At 48.8% G+C, this 15397-nt stretch overlaps 1 protein-coding gene across 3 annotated transcripts in view; it reads right to left on the reverse strand.

Annotated features, from left to right (window-relative positions):
- The window catches only part of HIPK2 (homeodomain interacting protein kinase 2), a gene marked incomplete at both ends in the record, with an annotated part of 122745 nt that extends 115748 nt beyond the window's left edge, over positions 1 to 6997 (reverse strand). For all 3 annotated transcript variants that reach the window (XM_080700915.1, XM_080700916.1, XM_080700914.1), the window contains one exon: positions 5916 to 6997. In XM_080700915.1, coding sequence (XP_080557041.1) covers positions 5916 to 6997 — 1082 coding nt within the window. The remainder of the gene's footprint in view (positions 1 to 5915) is intronic.
- Between the last annotated feature and the right edge of the window lie 8400 nt (positions 6998 to 15397).

The following is a 15397-nucleotide window of genomic DNA, read 5'->3' on the forward strand; positions in this document are numbered from 1 at the left end:
GCCCCTGAAGTTTGTACCCCAAACTCTCCACTGTCAGACCCCCTCGCCTCACCATTACCTTCCAACAGGGCTTCAGCCCCTTCCAGGCACCCCCACTGCACCTCCCATCTTCCCTTTTTATTCCAATCTCCATGGCTCAACTTCCCCTCCCCCGCCCATTTCCTTCTCTAGTTATTCCTATTAACACATCTTGCAAAATCTTTCATTGACTTTGGATTTCATGAACTAGTTTTGCTCACTTCTGTTTCTCTACAGTCCACCAACTTGAAGAGTCTCTACCCAAAAGAATGAAGCAAAAAAGGCTAAATTATTATGTGTGTGTGTGTGTGTGTGCGCGCGCACGTGTGCATGTCTGTGTGTTTTCCTGAGTTAAATATGTGGTCTTGTTTTTCGTTTTCTAGTCTTGTTGAGAGTGGAAATACCCCAGCACCAACTTAGTGCTTGCTGGAAACAACAGCAGCAACAAAAACAAGAGAAAAAATGGCACTGCTGCGGCGTTAACTGAGGAAATGGCAGGGCCTCCGAAGTGAGGTAATATTAGCAAACAGGATCACTGCCTGCCTTTCCTCTCGGTTGAACACCTGAAAGGTGACACCCCTAAGGAAACCCTCTCTGCAGCTGCCTTCCTCAGCATCCAAAGCCACCTGCAGCAGCTGCATTGACCTGAGTCCCCTCTCCCTGGGGTGGAGGGGACCTTGGAGGGAGCAGGAGGGGCCTCCCCTGGAGGAGGCTGCAGCAGCCCTGTTCCTAACAAGCTCTCCAGGTGACTGCTCAATAAAGCTGAAGGAGCCCTGAGGTTGACGGTTAACCCTGTGGCTGACCTTCAAGTTGAAGGTCAAGTTGGAAGGGAAACACCATGCAGCAGACTCAAACACAAAAACAAAATTGAAAAAGCAGCCCTGTTTCCTGAAGGACACACTACCAGGCTCGCCTCGTGGACACCAACAGAGACACGGCCCTGAGCGCAGCCAGGCAGGTGCCTACAGCAGGAGGAGCTGCTTATGGGCCACAGCCTCCTTTCCCAGCCACCTTTTTCTTTTTGTTCTTTCTTTCTATTTTTTGTGGCCCTCAGGGTTGAACTCAGGGGTGTTCTACGTCTGAGCTACACCCGAGGCTTTTTCAGGTCTTACTTTGAAACAGGGTCTCACTAAGTTGCTGAGGCACGTGACCTTGCCGAGGCCGTCCTCAGATCTGCAATCCTTCTGCCTCAGCTTCCTGCGTGGGGTTACAGGCACGCGCCACACACCCAGCAAGCCACCTCTATCTGTTGTTTTTGCATCACCAGGCAGGGACGATGGTGGGTGAACACTTCAGACAGTCCCACTTAAAATGATAAAGGGCAGGTAAATGTTCATCCTTGGAAAGTGAGATGTGCCCAGTGCCTAACTGCCAGGCTCAATGCGGGGGACGGCTGGGGGTAAATGGGCCTTGTAGGACACAGGCCAACCTGACAGGCCCTGCCAACAGGCTCTGCGGCGTGTGAGGACATCTGTCCAGGCAGCTTAAACACACAGACATTCTCGGGATGGACGGAAGTGCTGCTTCTCAGATGTGGGCCTCACCACAGGCAATCAAGGAGCTTCCCAGCCCTCTCCCCTGGCCAGAGGCAAAGCAACCAGGAAAATCAACCTGAGAAATGTGGCCTAGACTCGGCTGTCCCCACAGCCAGGGCAAACAGAGAACAAAGAGCTGAAGACTGTCCTCAAAAGCTCATAATGATCTATGTGGCTGCAAACTACTCCAGGGCAGGGGCGAGACTGTGGGGAGAAATGGAGCCTCGTGACCAACTTGGAAATGAAACATGGCTTCTGGCAGAAAACATGACCGCCCCTCACGCTGACTGTGGGCACGGGGAGGCAGACCTGAGGACCCCAAGGCCGTGGTGACCACAAAGAGAAAGAGGTCACCCACCCAGGTTTTAGGCATTGGTCACTTTCCACTCAGGGACGGGGTGTGCTATCACTCCCAAAGGCAGGGCCCCTCGGAGGGAAACTGGACCAGGGCCCAGATGTGCCTGTGCCTGGCATGGGGTGACCGCTGGGAGGAGAGCTGGCCGGGCCCAGGCCTGTCAGCAAACAGGCTCATCACCCTCCAGGAGCACTGTGAAAAGGCCGCTTCGGCCTGAAACTGGTGGGGGAGGCAGGAAAAGAATTCAGACTCCCCCCCTTCTCACAATGGCTTCCACTGCCACCCATAGGCTTCCTGAGCATAGGAAACCTGCAGGGTCTGTGGCGGGAGGGTGGGGAGCAGGAGAGGGGTGTCACTGGAGCCTGAGAAGGTGAATGTTTAGACATTCCTAATTCAAACTGGATGCAGTGGAGCTCACCTCTAATCTCAGCAACTTGGAGGCTAAGACAGGAGGATTGCAAGTTTGAGGCCTGCTGGGGCTATTTAGCAAAAACCTATTTTAAAATATATATATATATATATATATATATATATATATATATATATATATATATATATATATATATAAAAGAGCTGGGAGTACAGCTCAATGTTAGAATGCACTGGGTTCAATCTCCAGTACTGTCAAAAACAAAAACAAAACAAACAAAAACCCCTCAAATTCAGCTTTCTTGATTTATCAAGTTTTGCTCTAAGGAGGCAAAATGTACTTAACACGCCCTGTTAAGTAGTTTCAAAAGTCTTTTAAAAGCCACCATACTCAATTTTTTTTGGGGGGGGGGCAGTACTGGGGATGGAACCCAGGGGCATTCTGTCTCTGAGCAATACCCCCAGCCCTATTTTTTATTCTTCATTTTGAAACAGGGTCTCACTGAGTTGCAAAGGGCCTCACTAAGTAGTAGCTGAGGCTGTCGGCAAACCGCGATCGTTCCTGTCTCAGCTTCCCGAGTGCTGGGAACGCAAGTGTGAGCTCTCACGCCTGGTTTACCATGCTCAATTTTTTGCAAACATCAGTGGAGCTTGTTTCTCTTCACTGATAACAATGCAGATAACTAAATAATAAAGCCTGAGTAGCCCCTGACTCAGCTGCAGTGACCCCCAAATTCAAGCCAAGATCTGGGAAGAAAGCCCTTGGCATGCCGAGTCCGCACGCCTAAATATAAGTGATCACAGTAGCCTCTGTTTTGCGAGGAGAGTTAGCCCCAGTTGTGGCCACTCTTCCGGCGGGCTGGTGGCCCAGGACAGAGGGCACAGAGCTGGCTCTCAAAGAAGGGCCTGAGGGCGCTGTCCAGAGAGACCAGGCGCTTATCTGTGCCTAGTAGTGCTTGGCCAGACGACCACCCACCCTGTGCCCACCCCTCCCTCTGGACACAAGGCAGTGGCTACAGTTCCTCAGCTCCAGGCCCACCTGCCCAGGTGGCTCCAGGAGGGGAGGCAGGAGCAGAGGGTGAAGAGGTGGGTGCCGAGGGTCCCTCAGGAGCACGCAGAGGCCCACGGAGACTCCCAAGACGAGGGAGCAGCGCACACATCTAAACTCGGCAAGAGAACAACCACTGGAGAAGGGCGGATGGAGAGGCCGGGAGGAGCTGCAGTTACTAGGGGAATCCCTCCTAGAGGACAGGAGAGTGAGCAGCGCCAAGTGCAGAGACTGGCCCTTTGGGTCGGTATCAAGGTAAGAGGAGGCAGGGCTGGTGGTGCACACTTGTAATCCCAGTGCTTGGAAGGCTGAGACAGGAGCATGGAAGATTCGAGGCCGGCCTCAGAAACTTGGTAAGACCCTCGGCAATTTGGAGCGATCCTGTTTAAAATAAATGAATAGAAAGGGCTGGCAAGTAGCTCAGAAGTAGAACACCCCTGGGTTCCACACACACACACACACACACACACACACACACACACCAGGAGCCTGGGTTCCACACACACACACACACACACACACACACACACCACACACACACACACACACACACCAGGAGCCTGGGTTCCACCTACACACACACACACACACACACACACACACACACACACACACACACCAGGAGCCTGGGTTCCACCTACACACACACACACACACACACACACACACACACACACACACACACACACCAGGAGCAGGGAGGGAGGTGCCGGCGCAGGTGAGGACGTGGAGGAGCTGAGCCAGGATGGGGTCTTGCGTGCCAGCCAGAGAGGAGGGTGCACGGGGTGGGGAACGGTCACCCCAGGACCCGGGTACGGGCGCGCTATGGCACTAAGGCTCCTTGTGGCCTTGCGTGACGCATGGGGAGCACTCTGCTGTCACTGTGCATGCGCCAGCCTCTCGTCGGTCCTTTCTCCTCATGGGGCTCGCCTTTCGGTCCTCGCCAACCTGTATCTTCACAGGACTGTTGGACGTCATCTCAGGCTCCGCCCACCCTACACCACAAACCTGACCCTGGCTTTCATCTCCATCACCTCCTTGCTGCGTGCCTCCCACGGCTCGCCACCGCCTCAGCACTGGGCCACGTCCAGCACACGATGGCCCAACAGGCCCACGAGGCTGCGGACAGGAGCCCTCCCCCCCGTCCACGACAGAAGTCAGGCAGTCGGCCAAAGTCCCACGGCCTAGTGAGCAGAGGGACCAACCGGCTCCAATGCTGTCTTCCTGACTCCAAAGCCAGCAGCGCTCTCTTCTCCGTTGCACTGGGGCTGTGACTCTGCCCTGGCTGCACCCCAGGGTTCCCAAGAAAGATGATAAAAAAAACCCCTCGTGCTGGGCCCCACCCTGGGGGTGTGGATTCATTGTGAGAGGACTGGGATCTGAGCCCAGTTCTCTTTAAACGCCCCCAGGTGACTGATGTGCAGTGGGTGGGAGCAGCACACTGGAGACTGGGTGATAGGGTGCTGTCTACACCCTGGACCTGGACCATGCCTGGCCCATGTTAGAAGGGAAGTTGATGCTTGAGGGTATAGACTAGTTTGTCTCCAAGGGTTTGTATGTTGGAGGCCTGGTCCTCGGTGTGATGACCTTGGGAAGTGTGAACCTTTAGGGGGTGGGGCAGAGGGGAAGGTCGCTGGTGGTGCTGCTGTTGGGAGGGATTCAGGTTAGGGACCCCTGAGTTGGTGCTCTCGAAGCAAGATGTTGTAAAAGCCTGAGCCAGCCCTGAAAACCTGGCTTCCTATGTGGCCACGTGATCTCTTGCGCCGGCTTGCACTCCCACCATTGTGGTGCCATCTGACACGTGACCTTCGCCAGGGTCAAACCGATGTTGGCATTGTGCCCCTGAACCTTCAGAACTGTGAGCTAAGTAAACCTCTTTTCTTTATAACGTCCCCAGCCTCATGCATTTTGTTACACTTACAAAAAGGGTACCATAATGCTTCCATTATCTGGAGGCTCAAAGCCTGAAATTACTCCATTACAGGAGCGAGCCAACTGGCCCCTGGTCTACAGTCTCCCCCTCCCTACAGCCCTCTTCTACACAGATATAAAAGAAGTCTTTTCAGAACATCACTCTCAACCTGTTACCCTTTCTTGTTCAAAGTTTACAAGGCTTGGTTCAGGTTAGGGCGATAGCTGTGATGCCTTAGTTTGGCATTTAAGACTCCGACACCTGGTTCCCGCCTGCCTTTTCACTCGCAGCTCCCAGTACTCACGAATCCTCTGATCTGGCCAGTTGGCACATTGCTATCGGTGTGGCTCTGGCTGGTACAGCCTGCTCTCTTCTCCGGCTGCCTGGACCCTCCCCACCGTGAGGACTGAACCCCTCTTCTCTGCTCTTTATCCCAGCCCCCAGGGGTTCTTCTGACTCTGAACATCAGGACCAACAATCTTACTTGGCTTCATTCTTAGATGGTTTTTCTTTCTCACCGCAGGGTGCACAGGTCCTAATTTCCCAAATGCATCAAAGTCTTTTGAGGACAGCGATGGCTGGTGTATCCCTCTATCCCCCCCACAGTGCCCAGCACCACAGCTCGTCATGGGCCGCCGGGCCTTCTGCACCCCACTGTCTCGGTGCAGGTGATCTTACCTGTAATATCGGGATTGCAAGTAGGTGGAGCACACGGCCTTGGACACGTGACTGGCTGACCCAAAGTCGATGACCTTTACCCTGTATGGCTGTCTGGATGGGTCCACCAGCATTATGTTTTCCGGTTTGAGGTCTGCGTGGATAAGACCTAGGCTTTTGAGTTTCATCAGGGCCGTGGCAACCTGCTGGAGGACCGGGCGGATGTATTTGAGGGGCAAGGGGCTGAACTTGTTCTGCTTCAGGAAGTCATAGAGGTTCTGCTCCAACATCTCGAAGACCAAGCACGTGTGGTTTTTGTGCTGGAAGCACTCATAGGCCCGCACGAAGTTGTAGTCATCGGCGCTCTCAGTGCTCAGCCGGGCCAGGATGCTCACCTCAATCTGACCCTGCCGAGCATACGACGGGTGGTTCTTTAGGATCTTGATGGCCACAATCTCATTGGTGCCCCGCTTCCAGCACTTGACCACTTGCCCGAACGTCCCTCGGCCCAGGAACTCCAGCACCTCGTAGGTGTTGGTCATGGAGCACAGCACCTCGTGCTGCACCAGCTGATAGTCGCCCTCGCTGTTGGAGCCGCTGTTCTTGGAGGTGGCAGTGGACGTGGTGGCAGTGGCAGCGGTGGCCCCGCTGGCGTTGTTCTGGATCATGGGTGGATGCTCTTCGATGATCTGCACGCTGCTCGTGTGCTCGATCTCCTCGCTCTTACGCTTGAGTCCGCATTTTTGGTAGGTATCCAGAAGGCTCACGGTGCTTCGACGCATCAGGTTATGTGGTCCGCCGAGGACTTGCCCCGCGACAGAAGTGCTACTTGCTGATGTTACGACGATGTGCCCGGTGCTTCCTGGGAAGATGATGGTCTGCTCGTAAGGTAGGCTTGGGTTTGGGACCGGCAAGGAGGTGCTGACGGTTGTGGTGGCTGGCTGAGAAGGGGGGATGTTCTTGCTCTGGCTGTATACTTTGCTGTGGGAGCCGTACCCAGTCATGTCCCAGGTGGAACTCGGCTCTACTTTCAGTTTCTTCACGCTACAGAAGGCACTTGATTGAAGGGTGTGAGGGGAGAAAGCTTGCACATGTGAGGCCATACCTGGAAGAGAGGGAAAATACGTGCTTGAGTCACCCTTGCCTGAGCAGACTCAACAGATGCGTTCGGGTTCTGATCGGTGGCTTGAGTCATGGAGGATCTTTACCTCCCACTTCAAAATAAACTTGGAAAGCCAATCTTTTCCACCCAGAAGCACATTCTGGTGTCCCAGTTTGTGGGGCTGAGTGGTTCTGGCATTCTGCCTGCCAGTAGGCGACTCAGAAAGCAGAGCCCGGGACAGTCAAGACCCAGACACAGCAGGACATCAAGACCCAGCTCATCAGGAGTTTCTGATATTACTCGTGACAGGAACGACTTCCCCCTCAGTTCTCTCGGGTTTGCATCCCCCTAAAACAGGACTATATCAAATGGCCCGGGTAGCTGCCGGGGGCTTGGTTTCTCCACGCAGGCTCCTCAGCCTTGTAAACAAACCCCAATAAGCCAGGTTCACTGCTGTTGTCTCCCCACCCAGGATCCACTGTGGGGCCACTCAGGATCTTTTGGATTCTGGATGAGACACAATGACTGCCTGACATCTTGGTCATCTTAAAAGAATTCTGTAGGATTAAGTGGAGTAAAGTGCTGTCTTCACTTAGACTGCCTAAGCGAAGATTATGTCATCATAGCACCCCACCTTTAGGAGGGAGAATCGGAAGCACAATTTGTGGGTTCTTTTCACTCATTTTTTCTGCTGAACTTGTGTATCAATAAATTTCTCTTTAAATTTTCATATCAACATATCCACAATTTAGATAGCCTCAGGAATCTTTAAGACCATTACTCCACAACTGTAATTACAGTAATACTAGAAACAAAAATTCATAATAAGTGTATTAAGGAAAAAGTAATATTGTGATGATGAAGGATATGTCCTTAAAAGTAAAAGTAGAAATAAATACTGCCTTCAAAGCTGTAGCCAATTAACATCTATCATGGACACTTGAGGGTGGAGGGGACTCTGCCAAGCACCACTGGTGCCATCCTAGTGTCCAGCTTCCAGCATGATGTACAGGCTGCTCAACACCTCCTTCTTCCTCCATCTCCCATTACACTGGTTCACATTCTCTCTCTTCCAATTTGCCCAGAAGCCTGAGGTCGGCCTCACTTTACTCTCTTGTTCAACATTCCTGAACCTATCCCATCCCCTGTTCCTTTTCTCCAGCCCCACAGGAGGACGTGTCTCTCCTTACAAACACCAAAACACCAAAACAAGCACCCCTGTTCTTGTGGGCCCTATCATCCCAATTTCTCTTGGGCCCTCCCTCCCACTGTTCTTTCTGTTGTTTCAGCTTCTCCCTGTTAACTGGACCAAGTCCTCAGTAGGTACTAAGCAAAGGTTGGCCAAATGAATCGATGGCTTACTCTTTGCCTTCACACACGTGTGCACACCCAAACTCCCGACGTGAAACAGAAGAGAAGTAACAGCCGTGTTCCCTCTTTAACTCTCCTTCTTCTTACCTGGCTAATGCTCCATTTTCTTCAATGCTCACTTCTTAATCCACCTCCCCCCTCCCCCACACACACACATTCCCACACCACAGGCTATGTTCTCAGAGATAATGACTTCCTAACTGCCTAATTCAGTGGCCTCCTTTCAGTCTCCTTAACCTCTCTGCAACATGGAGGCGGCTGACCACGACTTCCTTCTTGGTGTTCTTATCTGGTCTTAGGTGAATCTGTAATCTCCTTCAATGTCTGATTGCACACTACATGCGTGGGTGGCTCCTCTTCCTCTTCCTCCTTTAACAACAGTTTGAGTATTCTTTCTGGAAGATATCATCCATTCCAACAGCTGAAGCTGTCATCTCTATGCAAGTGACGCCCACAGGCTTGTCAGAGGCCAAGTCCCCCTCCTATGTCCCAGTAGTATATTTCTGCCTCCTGCCGTATCGAATATGGTCTTCCAAAGCTAGACTCCTTATGTTCTCTGAAAGCCTAGCCATCTCATCCTCACCATCCTAACATCTCCATTTCTGTGCCTAAGACATTCTTCCAGTCACTTAGTTCCTAGCTGTGGATTTACTTAATGATATGTTTTTACCTCCACAGGTAAGAAGGTACTAAGTCTTAATTTCTCCTTCTTTCAAGATGTCTCTTGCATCCAACTCTCCCTTTCTGTTCTTCTTGCCACTTCAATAGCAAATATTGAAGACATCCAGTCTACCTGCACGCGCTCTCTCTCTCTCTCTCTCTCTCTCTCTCTCTCTCTCTCTCTCTCTCCCTCCCTCCCTCCCTCCCTCCCTCCTTGAATTTGCCTATACTTGAACACCCAATTTATCTTCCTAAAACATCTCTCAGCTTGTACATTTTGATTCCAAATACCTCATTGGCTTCAACTTCAACCATTAACTTTCCTGAACTCTCAACTAGAATGAAGCAGGTCTCCTCACTCTTTTGAGAATCTCTCCTGTACATCTCACCTTCACACGGTTGCACACCCTCCCCCCTTGGCATGCATCCCTGCTTCTCTCAAAGTACTCAAAGGCCAGCCAGCTGGATCCCTCTCCTTTCCACAGCACCCCACCCACAGTGGCCATCTCCAACTCTGTTCCTGTGGCACTTAACATGCATCTATTTACAACACGTTTTTCTGCCTTGTAAAAACTCTTCCTCTGTTGAATTATTTATCTTGTTTATGTACTTAGGTATATATTTCCATAATCAGACTATATTTGGGTGGCAAGAGCTACAGTTCATACTCCACACTTCTTTATATTTTCCCTAGTATTAAGCCGATTTTATTGTACACGTGGGCTTATTGCACTCAGTTGATGGGTACAAGCACTCTAACTGGCCAGACCTATAGGAGCACTTCGCTCTCTGACCAGAGAGCAATCACCAGACACATCCATCCGTGGAACCTGTCCTGACTCTGAAAATTAGAGGCAAACCTGGCAATACCTTTCTACCTGAACCGAGATTCAAAACCAAAACCCAAACCAACAACGAGCTGTGGGAACTGGGCTTGGAAGTCCTACCCGAGCTCCACCTGAGAGGCTATGCTCTGACTTCTTTGGGGCAGTTCTAGCCTGGCCCCAATGCCCTTCAGAGCCCCCCTTTACCCTGACCCCACGGCTGTGGAGGCATGTCTCCTGGTCTGAATCCTCCCAGGTACTGTGACTACATGTCTGTCCTCATCCCTGAGCCTGAAAAGCCCATTTGGTGTATGCAGCATCAGACCCTACCTACTTCTTCCTACTTCCCTTTCTTTCAAGCCCACCTCTCCTAATTCCATAACACAGAAAATGGTTAGTCTATCTATCAGTATCAATTAAATACCCGTATGTTGCAGCTGTTGTATGCAATCTGAAGTGACCGATGCCTTGGCTTTCAGTAACTTATCCACAGACAAGGCCAAGCAAAATAAGCTTTCCTCTGCTCTTCCATCTCTGTCTTGGCACTTAAGTACTTACCTGGGGAGAGGGTGTCAGAGGTGGAATACACTGATTGTCCATAAAGGTGGTGAGGCACATTCCCTATTTTTACTCTTTCAGAAAGTTCTTAGTGAAAAGGCCAGGGTGCAGAAGTGGAATTTTACAGAGAGGAACAGGGTGGCTTATGACTTATTTGTTACTGGGATGACAGCCAAGGGCCATAAAATTGTGGGAATCACCACTGGCTGCCTCTGGCGACAAACACCCAGGACCCGGGAGGAGACCTGCGTGGCTGAGCCACCTGTGCCCTTCACATGGCCAGCTGCCTCGGGCTCCGGCCAGGGCTGCTGCGGTCACTGTTGGGGTCAGTGGCCACTATTCCAAGGACTGGATGTAATTCCCCATACGCCCTCTATGCCTTTGTTCTGTAGCAGAGGCCATTTTGCAAAATGCTAAAATAAGATACAGCTAAAGAAAGTCTTTGGTAATCTTCTTTTAAATCCCTAAAATACATGGAATAAAATATTGCTGGTGGTTTTGTACCTTAATCTTAAAATAATCTCACAGCCACAGTCTAACTTATTTCCAAACATTTCTCCTTGAGAGTGTTTATCCGGAACAAACCTTCCTGATTAGCTTAGCTCTCAGTGAGTCAAGAGTACAACCTTTTCCCTCTCTATTTATTCAGATTCTTAACACAAGGGACAGGGAAGGAGGTAGGGGACCTTTATGTTTTCCCTCTAAAGGAAGAGCTCAGGTTGCCTCTCACTTCTTTGTTGACTCGTGTGTGTGTGTGTTTGTGTGTATGTGTGTATGTGTGTGTGTGTGTGTGTGTGTGTGTGTGTGTGTGTGTGTTGCCAGTACTGGGGATTGAACCCAGGGACATTCTACCCCAGGCCCTATTTTATTTTGAAATAGGGCTCCACTAAGTTGCCAAGGGCCCCGCTAAGTTGCCGAGGCTGGACTCAAGCCTGTGATCCTCCAGTCTTAGCCTCCCAAGTACAGGGATTACAGGCGTGAACCACCACGCCAGTGACCCCTGTACGCTTGAAGGCCTGCTCACCTCCGTATTTGTTAATTTTCTTTTCAGATATGGCAGGGATTTTATGGACATTTTCAGTTTCATCCCATGGCACAATCTCAATTCCTTTTTAAGTCATCTCTGTTCCTCCTCCTGGGCTTCCGTCCCTCCTTGGTAGGAGGCCAGGTGTCACAGCAGTGGGGTGAGGATGGGTTCTGAGCCCCGGGGAGTGTAGGAGGGTCCCACGAAGTCATGGCAGGATAAATCTGCAATAATCATACTTCTGTCTACAGGGGTCACTTGGCTTGACCTTCCCATAAAAGCCTATGATAAAGTCTGACAAAACAGCCACATCTCCGTTCCCTGGGAAGCATGGTCCAGAAGTGAACTTCTACAAAGCAGCATTCCCACTTCTGTGCTACGGTCCCCTAATCAGGACAAAGTCATGGATGCCGAATATCACACACGTGCACGGGCCTGCCACGCCTTCAAATGTTACACATAGGAGTTCATGTGGATGCCAGAGAAATGGTCAGTAAAACGCATTGCAAAGCAAATTTTCATAAACTGAGACAACTTATGTCACACAACTATATATAAGTTCTTCATTGCATATGACAAATGAAAAGTCGTGCCTGTAAACCTGACATGAAAACACACCCTACAGTGAGCAGGATTAAAGTGTATTGTTTGCAAGAAATCACTCCTTATTGCCACAGAGATGACAGTCTCACACCCCAAACAAGTCCAGGTTACCCAGACTTGGCTTGCGTTCTGATAACCTGTATGCTCAGGGAACAAAGGCTCTCATCCCTCTTTGGGCTTCTTTATTCAAATGCCTGTTTCATTTTTCACTTTTTTCCCCCCAGTAATGAAGATTGAACCCAGGGGCACATTACCTCTGAGCTACATTCTCAGCCCGATTTTATTTATTTTATTTTTTTATTTTTTGGTGGTACTGGGGAGGGAACCCAGGGGCCTTCTACCTCCGGGCTATACTCCCAGACTTATTTTAAATTTTATTTGGAAACAGGGTCTCTTAAGCCAGCTGAGGCTGGCTTCAAACCAGCGTGATCCTCCTGTCTCAGCCTCCCAAGTACTAGAATTAGAAGCACACGCCACCACACCCGGCCATTTTTCACTTTTCAAAAGAACATGTATGTAAGTCTTCCATTTTAAAATGCTATTTTGAAAACATTTTTCTTGTAGCCTTTTGATAAATGCCGTCTCTGCCCATAAAATACTATCATGCTTGATTTCGACACTTGATTTCTTAGGATTCTCCAGGTTTTAAATCCCGAGAACCTGGCACAAACCAGGCTTTTCTGGACCAGGCAAGCACCTTGCTGGCGGACTCTGCCCATCTCCTCGGTGCACAAGCCCCACACTTCCCCTCTTACACAGGTGTGAGTCTGAGAACCTGAAGCTGAGCGCGATGGGCGTAGGCTCCAGGCTGGGTAGCAGATCCCTGACCCCTGACCCCAAGCTCAAAGGCAGGTAGTTCTGAGTGCTTCTGTCTCCTCAGCTTTAATGGTTGAGTGAGAAGTTCATTCTTCCAGAGTTATGGAAATTTTTTTCCACCTAATAAAAAGAATACCTGAAACTTTTCATAATCTTGAGGTCTTAACTCACATTTGTTTTAAATGGCATTTGTTAAAGGACTGGCTCATTGACTGCATTTTCCCTCACTTGTTTGCTTAGTTTCTTCATAACTTTACATTTCACAATTAGATGAACTGAAAAGTTGCTTCACATCTGAGTACATTTCCTTTCCATTTCACCACCCCCAGATTATCTACTGGAAGATCAGACTCTGGTGAAACTACAGGGATAAGTGAGGGTTCAACTATGATTTTTAAAAAAAATTAAATTGAATTCAATTTCACTGAATTACCAAGAGAAGGAATTAGAAGTAAAAACAGGCACCATTTTTTATCAGTATTTAATGTTTAATTTGAGTTTGGCAGATGTAAAATAGATTACCACTCGGAATCCAGTTACACGACGGAGAAGGGAACCCTGGATACTTAATTAAGAGGTACCTGCTTCCTCACTTCCTAAATCTTCTGGACACACACTTTGGCTGAATAATGAGTATCTGATGGAAGTGGCAGATCTTCTTCTTTTTTCCTTGTAATCAAGAACTTGAAGGATTAATCCCTATACTTAACAGAATGCAGTATCATCTGTCTTATATATCGTATTTTGCAATAAGATTAATAAAATTATATGTGTCGAAGGAAGCATGTTAAAAACATATGAATGTTAGAAATATGTGACTGAATGGGAAATTTAAAACATCTTGTATAACCCTTGGTAGCTTGAAATATACTAGAAAAATTTTCTTCATTGACATACTAAACAATATTCATAAAATTTTAGTAATTATCCTGCTTATCAAGTTTGTATTTTATAAGCAGTGTAAAGATAATTTCAGGTTAGCCTGCTTCTGAGTGATGCATCTCCACAAGTGTCTACTACGCGTCTATGGGGCTTTTTATATAATTTTCAATCAAAGTGTATTTATCTACTAGTTGTACAATGTTAAATATATAATTCCACCAGAACATAGTTTAGGATCAACCACAAGCTCTATATAATTCTTTTGTCATTAATGACAATAAGAATAACAATGACTACAGCATTGGGCATTTGAAAGATACAAGAAAAAATAAATAAATAAAACCAATCATGAGTTGGGTGTGGTGACGCATTCCTGCAGTCTCAGAACTTGGGAGAGGATCACAGGTTCGAGGACAGCTGCAGCACGGTGGTGCACACCTGTAATCCCAGTGCTTGGGAGGCTGAGGCAGGAGGATTAAAGGTTCAAGGACAGCTTCAGCAAGTAGTGAGACTCTCACCAACCTAATGAGACCTTGTTTCCAAATATGACATAATATTGGGCTGGGGTATAGCTTGAAGGTAGAATGCCTCTGGGTTCAATTCTCAATACCATAAATAAATAAATAAATAAATAAATAAATAAATAAAGCAAGCAAGCAAGTTAGCTAGCTAGCTAGCTCAGGGTATAGCTCAGAGGTAGAATGCCCAAGTGCAATCCCCAATATCACAAAAAAATCAATAATCAAATCAGCATTCAGGGACCTCTATCTATAAAAAAGAATGGTGCTGGATACAACAAAGACATCTAGGACATCACCAGTGACCTAAAGAACTTACAATAATCTCATGGCATTACCAAGTTCAATGCCCACTAATGAAGGACAACTGAAAGTTTCTAGAGGACGTAGGCAAATTGTCTAAATAAACACCACAGTTCAGAAGCAGGAATCACTACGAACTGTGGTCAGGGAAGGCTTTCTAGCAGAGCTAAGGTGGGAGCTGTGTCAAGACAGAAGCAGGCATCCTTTGAAAGGCAGAAGTTTGCCATTTCAGACCCTGCTAAGGACATCATCAGTCTCTGCGAGGGGTCAGCCAGCGGCACTGTGGCCCTCAGGAAGCTTCTGCTTTGCTTGGAGACAGCAGGGGCACTTTGCATAACAGTAACACATGAACAGATGCTAAGGCCAATAGGTGACCACCAGGATTACCAGAATCGCCATCTTCTGTAACTCCAGTCTCGTAGAAGTCATTCTAAATGCTCAGCTGGTGTGAACCCACCGTGACAGCCGCTCGCGTCTCCCTTGGCCCCCACTTGTACTGTCATCTCTGTGTAGGGATGAGTTGAGGGCACATTCGCGCCGCCATTGCTGCCGATGGTAGGTGTGCATGTCCTAGTACTGTAGGGCAAGGTGCATTTCCCCTACTTACAGATCAGAAAATAGAGCTTAGGGAGGTGACACCCTTTGTCCCAAGTTACTTTGCTACTATCAGAAGGTTTGCGTTTGAACTGAGATCTCCCAAATCCAGGCCATTAACTAACCATTTAAATTATTAAAACAAAATAAACTCTTTTTGAGGAGGGGCTGGGGATTGATTCTAGGGACATTCTACATTCCCAGGCCTTTTTCTTTTTTAGTTTGAAACAGGGTCTCACAAAGTTGCT

Source organism: Muscardinus avellanarius (assembly GCF_963383645.1).
Source record: "Muscardinus avellanarius genome assembly, chromosome: 9".
Lineage (NCBI taxonomy): Eukaryota > Metazoa > Chordata > Mammalia > Rodentia > Gliridae > Muscardinus > Muscardinus avellanarius.